Raw genomic sequence first — 10,238 nt, 5'->3', positions numbered from 1 at the left:
TATTATTGAAGCTGCATGGGCATCTGTCGGGAGGGCTTTGATGGTGCCTTTCCTGCATGAAGCCAGAATGAGATTGGACTAGATTGCCTTTAGAGATCCCTTCCAACTCTATTATTATCATTATTATTATTATACTATTACTACTGCTATTATTATTATTATTATTGAGGCTGGATGGCCATCTGTCGGGAGGGCTTTGATGGAGCTTTCCCTGCATGAAGATTATTAGGATATTATTATTATTATTATTATTATTATTATGACACAGCAAACAAGATAGATATGCTGGATTATTATTATTATTATTATTATTATTATTATTATTGAGGCTGGATGGTCATCTGTCGGGAGGGCTTTGATGGAGCTTTCCCTGCATGAAGATTATTAGGATATTATTATTATTATTATTATTATTATTATTATTATTATTATTATGACACAGCAAACAAGATAGATATGCTGGATTATTATTATTATTATTATTATTATTATTATTATTATTATTATTATTATTATTATTATTATTATTATTATTATTATTGGACTGGATGGCCCTTGGGGTTCCCTTGGGGTTTCCACCGGCCACGCTGGCCCCTTCCGCCTGATTCCTTTCCGGGCCTCGTGTTTTTTCACCCACTGGAGGAAAGGTCAGTCTTGGCCGGATTTTTCCTGCCCATTTCGGCCAGTCCGAGTCAGTTTTGGCTTGCTCCTGCTTCTGCGCATGCGCGGGAAACTGTTTTGTTTTCTTTCCCGCCCTCGTTCCGAAGCCGCGCCCCCTTTTGTCGCTGATTGGCTGTTGCTTCCCTTGAGGGGGCGTGGCTATCTCCATCCACCGCTTCAGCCACACCCCAGCCACGCCCCTTTATTTTTTATTGGCTGACCGCTTTTTCCTTTATTCTGTCATTGGCTGCGCGCCTTTTTTTCCCCCCCAAACGAGAGGCGTGGCTTAGCAACCACACCTCCTCGGCGCTCATTGGCTGCGCTTTCTGAGGAGACGGCTATAAAAGCAGCGGGCTCCGTCGACGACGGCTCAGTTTGAGTTCAGGACTCTGAGGAGACAAGATGCTGTTTGACAAAGTGAAGCGCTTCGTGATCGTGCTGGACTGCCCCGAGGGCCCCGACCCGGCCTCGGCCCCTTCGACGCCGGTGTTCAGCTCCGGGGAGGCGGTGTCCGGCCGCGTGGTGCTGGAGCTCTCCGGAGAGGCCCGGCTCGGAGCCCTCCTCCTCGTCGCCGCCGGCGCCGCCCGCGTCCACTGGACCGAGTCCCGCAGCGCCGGGTCCAGCACGGCCTACACGCAGAGCTACGCCGAGCAGCAGGACTTCCTCCGCCACCGCCAGAACCTGCTCCCCGCCCAGACAGGTGCGCCTCTGAGCGTGTGCAGAGTGCCTTCTCCATCTTCTGACTCTCTCTTGTGCCTCTGGGCATGCGCAGAGTGCTCCCGTGCTCTCCAGATGGGCCTCTGAGCGCATACAGAGTGCCTTCTCCATCTTCTGACTCTCTCTTGTGCCTCTGGGCATGCGCAGAGTGCTCCCGTGCTCTCCAGATGGGCCTCTGAGTGCATACAGAGTGCCCTCTCCATCTTCTAACTCTCTCTTGTGCCTCTGGGCATGTGCAGAGTGCTCCCGTGCTCCTCAAAGGAGCCTCTGGGCATGTGCAGAGTGCTCCCGTGCTCCTCAAAGGAGCCTCTGGGCATGTGCAGAGTGCTCTCTCCCTCTACAAATGGCATATAGGATGCCTTCTCCATCTTTTGGCTCTCTCTTGGGCTTCTGGGCATGCGCAGAGTGCTCCCGTGCTCCTCAAAGGGGCCTCTGGGCATGTGCAGAGTGCTCTCTCCCTCTACAGATGGCATATAGGATGCCTTCTCCATCTGCTGACTCTCTCTTTGGCTCCTGGGCATGTGCAGAGTGCTCCCTTGCTCTCCAGATGGGCCTCTGGGCATGTGCAGAGTGCTCTCTCCCTCTACAGATGGCATATAGAAAGCCTTCTCCATCTGCTGACTCTCTCTTGGGCTTCTGGGTATGCACAGAGTGCTCCCGTGCTCCGCAAAGGGGCCTCTGGGCATGGGCAGAGTGCTCTCTCCCTCCTCAGATGTGCCTCTGAGTGCATATAGAATGCCTTCTCCCTCTTCTGACTCTCTTTTGTGCTTCTGATCATGTGCAGAGTGGTCCCTTGCTCTCCTGATGGTCCTCTGGGCATGTGCAGAGTGCTCTCCCCCTCCTCAAATGTGCCTCTGCATATAGAATGCCTTCTCCATTTTCTGACTCTCTCTTGGGCTTCTGGGCATGCGCAGAGTGCTCTCTCACTTCGGATGTGCCTCTGAGTCTTTTCTTCTTACTGTTCTGTAAACTGCTGTATGTTATCCACCTAACAGCTGCAGGTCCATGGACCATAATAAAGTTTTCCTCTTTTGTCTCTTGTGCTTCTGGGCATGGGCAGAGTATTCCCATTTTCCTCGGATGTGCCCATGGGCATTTGCAGAGGGTTCCCATCCTCTTCCCATTGGCCTCTGGGCATGGGCAGAATGCTCTCTCTCTTTTCTGACTCTCTCTTGCGCTTCTGGCCATGGCAGAGTGTTCCCAGGCGTCTCGGTTGAGATTCTGGGCAGAGGGTTCTCTCCCTCTTCTTACACTCTTGTGCCTCTGAGCATGTGCAGGGTGTTTTCTACCTCTGTTGTGCCACTGAGTATATGCAAAGTGGTTTTGTGCTCTTCAAATGGGCCTCTGGACATGGGAAGAGTTTTTTTTTCCTTTGTTCATCTGCCTCTATGCAGTATTTTCTTCCTCTATCTTGTTCCTCTGGGCATGTGCAGAGGGCTCTCTGCTTCTTTGGATGTGCCTCTGAGCACGGGCAGAGTGTTTTCTCCCTCTCCTGCATTTCTGTTGTGTCTCTGAGCCTCCTGGGCAGAGGGATCCCTTGTTCTTTTGACTCTCTCTTGTGCCTCTGAGCAAGTGCAGAGTGTTTTCCCCATCGTCTGGCCCCTCTCCTTGCTTTCCAAAGCAGTTTTGTTTGTTTCCAGCTTTTCTGGGAAGCCAAAAGGCTATTCTTGGACGTTCATCTTGCATAACAGGCTGGACCGAGAAATCCGAACCCGTGACCCCTTTGGTGTTTTTCCTACCTGATCTTGAATTATTCCAAGAATACATAATATTGTGTTTTCTGGGCTGACTTTTTGCCCAGTTTCCTGCCTTGTTTTGCCGTTGTTTTGAGCCTTGTTTCTCTCTCTTGTTTCTCAGAAAACGGAGGCTTCACGACCCTCCCGGCAGGAAAGCATGAATTCGCATTCACTTTCCAACTTCCCGAGTAAGTCCAAATATTGTATGCTTAATAATGATAAAATAGTAATAATAATGAAATTATATATATATATATAATTTGTTTTATTATCTATATATTATATTTATATTTTAATATTTATTATATTTTATTATTATATCTATATATTTATATTTTAATATTTATTATATTTTATTATTATATCTATCTATCTATATATATTATATTTATATTTATATTTTAATATTTATTATATTTTATTATTATATCTATATATTTATATTTTAATATTTATTATATTTTATTATTATATCTATATATTTATATTTTAATATTTATTATATTATATTATATTACAATTATAATAATCAAATATATGCATTTTGTTTTATTTCCTTTCATTGTACCGTTATACTATTATTTTTTAAAAAAAATAATTTGAATATTTCCAACAGAACTCTGGCCACTTCCTTTGAGGGCAAGCATGGCAACGTCCGGTATTGGGTCAAGGCCAAGCTCCATCGGCCGTGGGCTTCGGCCAAGCGGGTCAAGAAGGAGTTCACTGTCATTGAGCCCATTGACATCAACACCCCCGCCTTGCTGGTAAGCCCCTTTTCCCATTGATTTCAATCCCAGCCTGGTCAGTCAAGATGACCCTTGGAGGTCCCCTTTCCTATTCTAAACAGTATGTAAGCTATAGTTATTATATTATATTATATTGTTTTATTATTATTTATTATTATTATTATAATACAGGTAGTCCCCTGCCAATAATAATAATAATACACATATTATTCTGTTGTTAATTTCTCCCCTTTGCTTTGTATTTTTCAGGCTCCTCAGGCCGGCGCCAAGGAGAAGTTGGCCCGAACTTGGTACTGCAACCGGGGTCAAGTCTCTGTCTCGGCCAAAATTGACCGGAAGGGCTACACACCAGGTGAGCCCTTTGTTTGGATCTCTTCTATTATTATCATTATAGTTGCTGTGAGTTTTTCAGGCTGTATGGCCATGTTCCAGAAGCATTATATTGTTATATACAATATACAATAAAATTATATTATATTGTATAATAAGCATTATTGTTATTATTCAATATAATATAATTTTATTGTATATTATTATTATATAATCCATGGCACCCATGTGGATAGGCTGGAAATAATAATTTATTATCATCAGTTAATCTACGGCACCCATGTGAATCAATAGATGCCGGATGCTTGAGAGTTCCGTTTGTCTGGGTTTTAGTTAAATGAGAGTCTAGAGTATATGGGGGTTTCCTTGGTAAGAGTGGTTCATAGCCGGTTGGTTTGGAAATGATAATAGTAATAATATAACAAATACAATAACAATATGGCTATAGTATTGTATAACTCCGGTTGCTCCTGACACGAAAAAAAAATTGTATAATTTAGTAATATAATAATGTAATGTGTGTATATATACATATATATATATATACAATATATTTTACAATAATACATAATAATTATAACATTGTGTATACATATTACAATATAATATGAATATTATATGATATAATGCTAATAATACAATATAATAATATTAACTGTATATTATATTTTACATGTAATATTACTAATATTACAATCTATTGATACAGTACAATATAGTAATTTATTACCAGTATTTGTACTATGCTAATAATACAATATTGTATGTAAATTTAATTTGTAAGCCACTCTGAGTCCCCTTCGGGGTGAGAAGGGCGGCATATAAATGTAGCAAATCTATATATATAAAAGAGTGATGGCATCAGGGCAGCGGACAAAACAACAAAACTACAGGCCCCCCAACCTCGAAATTTGACAACACAACCCATCATCCACGCCTCTAGGTTGATACAACAGAAAGAAAAGAAAAATAAAGTCCCAATTACAGGGAGAGGAATAATAATTTTTATCCAATTGCTGCCAGTTAGAAGGCTAAGCTCCGCCCACTTGGTCTCCTAGCAACCCACTCAGCCCAGTGTTAATAAAAGAATAAAAAAATAAAATAAATACAAATAATACAATAAAAATAATTAAAAACACTAAAAAAATTAATACAATAAAATACTATTAACAAAATAACTAAAAATAATACAACAAAATAATAAAATATAATAAATAAAAAAGATAAGTTACAATAAAATTAATTAAAAAAATACAAATAACGTCAAATAAAAATTCCACAACAACTTTTAACCAATACCACCACCACTTTGCCACAGCAACGCGTGGCCGGGCACAGCTAGTAAATAAATAATAAAATAATGTGATGTAATATAGCTATGTGACATTTGTTATACTGTGACATGCTGTAATGGCGTGACACAGTACCACGCCGTGATGTAGCATAATGTAATGTGTCGTTATGTCACGACATGATATGATGTCATAGCATGATGTGGCATGACATTATGTTGTGGCACCGTGACATTACGTCGTGACATAACGTAACAGTTGGTAATGAATATTATTATGATTATTCCTGGGGTTGAGAGAGTGACTTAGTCGAGGCTGCCTTGTGGATGGTTGAGCGGAGATTCGAACCTGCATCCCAAAACGACACACAGTAAAATAAGGGTGTGGCCCTCTCCCTGCAGGCGAGGTGATCCCCATCTTTGCGGAGATCGACAACGGGACCTCTCGGGCGGTGTCCCCCAAGGCGGCCATCATCCAGGTGCAGACCTTCCTGGCGCGGGGGGCGCGCAAGGAGAAGAAGGCGGTGGTGGCCAGCATCGCGGGGGAGGCCGTGGGGCCCCACGCCCGGGGGCTCTGGCACGGCCGCGCCCTCAAGATCCCCCCCGTCGGGCCCTCCATCCTCCAGTGCCGCATCCTCCACGTCGAGTACCAGCTCAAGGTCAGCCCCGCTGGACCCTGCCCTTCTTTTCCTTCCTCCCGCTTTCCCTTCTTTTCCTTTTTCTCGCTTTCCCTTTTCTTTCCTCCCGCTTTCCCTTCTTTTCCCTTCTCCTGGTTTTCTTTTTCCCATCCTCTCACCTTCCTGCCTTATTCCTTTCTTCCAACCCATCCCGCTCCTTCTCCTCCTTCCCTTCTTTTCCTTCCTCCCGCTTTCCCTTTTCCTTTTTCTCGCTTTCCCTTCTTTTCCTTCCTCCCGCTTTCCCTTCTTTTCCTTTTTCTCGTTTTCCCTTTTCTTTCCTCCCGCTTTCCCTTCTTTTCCCTTCTCCTGGTTTTCTTTTTCCCATTCTCTCACCTTCCTGCCTTATTCCTTTCTTCCAACCCATCCTGCTCCTTCTCCTCCTTCCCTTCTTTTCCTTTCTCCCACTTTCTCCTGGTTTTTTTTTTCCCGTTCTCCCACTTTTCCTTCTTTTCTCTTTGTTTCTCTTCTCCTTTTCCCCATCCTTCCTTTTTCTTTCACCCTTTTCTTCCTTCCGCTTTCCCTCCTTTTTCATTCTTTCGCCTTTCCCTTTTACCTCCTCCTTCCCTTCTTTTTCTTTCTCCTGCATATTCCCTCTTTCCCCTCCTCTCCCTTTCTAGCCCTTCTTCCTTGCCTTCCCTCCCTTTTCTTTCTCCCACTTTCCCTTCTTTTCCCTCTTTTTTTCTTTTCCCCTCCTCCTTTCCCATCTCTCTCCTTCTCCCCTTCTTTTCCTTCTTCCCACTTTCCTTTTCCCTTCTCTTTCCTTCCCTCTTTTCTTCCTTCCGCTTTCTCTCCTTTTTCCTTTCTCCTATGTTGTCGCTACTCTTCTCCCACTTTCCTTTCTTTTCCCTTCTCCCATCTTCCCTCCCTTTTCTTCCTCCCGCTTTTCCTTTTCCCATTTTCCTGCATTTCCTTTTTCTCACTTTCCCTTCTTTTCCCTCTTTTGTCTTTACTTTTCCCCTCCTCCTTTCCCATCTCTCTCTCCTTCCCTTCTCCTTCTTCCCGCTTTCCCATTCTCCCACTTTCCTTTTCTCATCTCTCTCCTTCTCCTGTCCTTCTTTTCCTTCCTCCCACCCATTCTCCCACTTTCTCTTTTCTTTTCCCTTCTCCTTTTCCCTGCCTTCCCTCCCTTTTCTTCCTCCCACTTTCCCACTTTTTCTCATTCTCCCCCTTTCCCATCTCCCTCCTCCTCCCCTTCTTTTCCTTTCTCCCACTTTCCTTTTCCCTTCTCTTTCCTTCCCTCTCTTTTCTTCCTTCCGCTTTCTCTCCTTTTCCCTTTCTCCTATGTTGTCATTACTTTTCTCCCACTTTACTTTCTTTTCTTCCTCCCGCTTTCCCTTTTTCCATCCTCCTTTCCCATCCCTCTCCTTCTTCTCCTTCTTCCTTCTTTCCCTCCTTTCCCTTTCTCCCACTTTCTTTTTTCCGTCTCTTTCCTTTCCTCTTTTTCTTCTTCCCCCTTTCCCGTCTCCCTCCTTTTTCTTCCTTCCTCTTTCCCTTCTTTTCCCTCCACTCCCGTCTCCTGCTTCCTTTCCTTTTTCTTCTTCGTGGTCCCTGTGAAATGCTCACCTGTGGTACCCTATGGCTGTGTGAATTTCACGGGTGACCACAAGAAGAGGCCTCCCTTCCTCCTTTCTCTCTTCCCCTCCTTTTCCTTCCCTTCTTTCCCCCCTTTCTAACCCCTCTTTCTCTCTCTCTCTCTCTCTCTCCTCCTGGCAGGTCTGCATCGACATCCCCGGCACCTCGAAGCTGCTCCTGGAGCTCCCGCTGGTGATGGGCACCATCCCGCTCCACCCCTTTGGCAGCCGCACCTCCTCCGTCAGCAGCCAGTTCAGCCTCAGCCTGGACTGGGCCCGACTGGGACTCGCCGCCGAGCAGCCCGAAGGTGAGCAGCCGGGGCAGCCCTGGACGGGGCTCGGAGGGGAGGCCACAAACCACATCCTGTTACGGACATTCACGGGATTCCTTGTAATATTCTTCCTTCTTTTTCTGCTCAGCTCCCCCCGAATACTCCTCGGTGGTGTCTGGGGAGGACCCTGCGGAGACCCTCTCCCCGCCCAGCCCCCTGGGGCCCCCCAGCCTCCTCCTCGAGGGGCCCTTCTTCGCCTACATCCAGGAGTTCCGCCTGCGGCCCCCGCCCCTCTACTCCGAGGTGAGAATTCAGGATTGGGAGAAAACGGATATTAATTGGGTGCCAATAATATCTTTATTATATATAGTAAGACTAGCCGTGCCCGGCCACGCGTTGCTGTGGCAAAGTGGTGGTGGTATTGGTTAAAAATTGTTGTGTAATTTTTATTTGACGTAATTTGTATTTTTAAATTATTTATATTGTAAGTTATCTTTTTATTTATTATATTTTATTATTTTCTTGTATTAGTTTTAGTTATTTTCTGTTATTTTAGTATTTTATTGTATTAATTTTTTAGTGTTTTTAATTATTTTTTATTGGGTTGCTAGGAGACCAAGTGGGCGGAGCTTAGCCTTCTAACTGGCAGCAATTGGATAAAAGCAATTATTCCTTTCCCTCTAATTAGGACTTTATTTTTCTTTTCTTTTTGTTGTATCAACCTAGAGGCATGGATGATGGGTTGTATTGTCAAATTTCGAGGTTGGGGGGCCTGTAGTTTTGTTGTTTTGTGGGTCGCCATGATTCCATCACTCTTTTATATATATAGATTGTGACTCCTTACTGAAACTGTATTATCTGAGAAATGATTATGAGAGACTAATAGACAAAAAGTATTGCATTGTGTGCAACAAACACTCACAAATGTATGAATGAATTATATACAGTAGAGTCTCACTTATCCAAGCTAAACGGGCCGGCAGAAGCTTGGATAAGCGAATATCTTGGATAATAAGGAGGATTTAAGGAGAAGCCTATTAAACATCAAATTAGGTTATGATTTTACAAATTAAGCACCAAAACATCATGTTATACAACAAATTTGACAGAAAAAGTAGTTCAATACGCAGTAATGTTATGTTGTAATTACTGTATTTATGAATTTAGCACCAAAATATCATGATACAGTAGAGTCTCACGTATCCAACACTCGCTTATCCAACCTTCTGGATTATCCAACGCATTTTTGTAGTTTTGTATGTTTTCAATATATCATGATATTTTGGTGCGAAGTTCATACATACAGTAATTACAACATAACATTACTGCGTATTGAACTACTTTTTCTGCCAAATTTGTTGTATAACAATGTTTTGGTGCTTAATTTGTAAAATCATAACCTAATTTGATGTTGAATAGGCTTCTCCTTAATCTCTCCTTATTATCCAACATATTCACTTATCCAACATTCTGCCAGCCCATTTATGTTGGATAAGTGAGACTCTACTGTATATTGAAAACATTGACGACAAAAATGGCTTGGATAATCGAGGCTTGGATAAGTGAGACTCTACTGTATAATGTATTGTATATGAATTTGTAAGCCACCCCTTTGCGGTGAGAAGGGTGGCATATAAATGTAGTAAATAATAACATTATTAATGAATATTTTATTTATTTAATAATAACAGCATCGATTTATTTTGTTGCCAGGTGGACCCCAACCCGCCCGACGACAGCACCCTCCGCCCTCGCTGCATGACGTGTTGAAAAAGGAAAAGGCTGTTTTTTTCCAAACTGACGTAAACACGGAGAAAGGAATGGAGAAAAGGCATCGGGTGGAGGGAAGATGAAGGAGGTCTCCCTCCATGCCGTCGTCGTCCTCGTGGGGCTGGCCCGGACGGACGTTGCGGGTTCGAGAGCAGCGGCGAAAGCTCATCGAGACGGGATCGGGATCTGGTTCCTCTCCCCGGACCGGTTTAACCGGCCGCCGGTCGCCCACGTCGGGACTGGAAACAGGGTCAGGGGCCTCCCGGCAAAGTGGTTTCGGTGCAATCCCCGGATTGGGGACACGGGACAAGAAGCGTCATCACCCATCACTGTCTTTCGAAACCCGAAACCTGGGATTTTGGAGCACAAAGCGGGGTCCACAAGGAACGAGGAGCCACTGACTTTGGGGACGGTTTCTGGGATCAGCCTGCCTTTGGCTCCTTTTCCTTCCTTTTTGCAAGATTCTGT

At 44.0% G+C, this 10,238-nt stretch overlaps 1 protein-coding gene across 1 annotated transcript; it reads left to right on the top strand.

The window, feature by feature from the left end:
* The first annotated feature begins 1,021 nt into the window (after window positions 1–1,021).
* On the top strand, window positions 1,022–9,853 carry arrdc2 (arrestin domain containing 2). The gene is made up of 8 exons (XM_062960222.1): window positions 1,022–1,360; window positions 3,235–3,301; window positions 3,730–3,877; window positions 4,109–4,211; window positions 5,883–6,139; window positions 7,871–8,036; window positions 8,149–8,303; window positions 9,714–9,853. Exons 1-8 carry the CDS (start codon window positions 1,063–1,065, stop codon window positions 9,768–9,770), a joined length of 1,251 nt encoding a protein of 416 aa, XP_062816292.1. The 5' UTR covers window positions 1,022–1,062; the 3' UTR covers window positions 9,771–9,853.
* Window positions 9,854–10,238: the final 385 nt, after the last annotated feature.

Source organism: Anolis carolinensis, unplaced genomic scaffold, assembly GCF_035594765.1.
Source record: "Anolis carolinensis isolate JA03-04 unplaced genomic scaffold, rAnoCar3.1.pri scaffold_7, whole genome shotgun sequence".
NCBI lineage: Eukaryota > Metazoa > Chordata > Lepidosauria > Squamata > Dactyloidae > Anolis > Anolis carolinensis.
Note: the sequence above shows the minus strand (reverse complement) of the source record. Positions and strands in the feature narration are given on the sequence as shown.

Bases quoted from the DNA above. Each gene is read 5' to 3' on its own strand.
- arrdc2 (XM_062960222.1), top strand. From the start codon at position 1,063: ATGCTGTTTGACAAAGTGAAGCGCTTCGTGATCGTGCTGGACTGCCCC. The intron at 1,361-3,234 runs GTGCGCCTCTGA...CTTGTTTCTCAG, and splicing joins CCTGCTCCCCGCCCAGACAG to AAAACGGAGGCTTCACGACC. The intron at 8,304-9,713 runs GTGAGAATTCAG...TTTTGTTGCCAG, and splicing joins CCCCGCCCCTCTACTCCGAG to GTGGACCCCAACCCGCCCGA.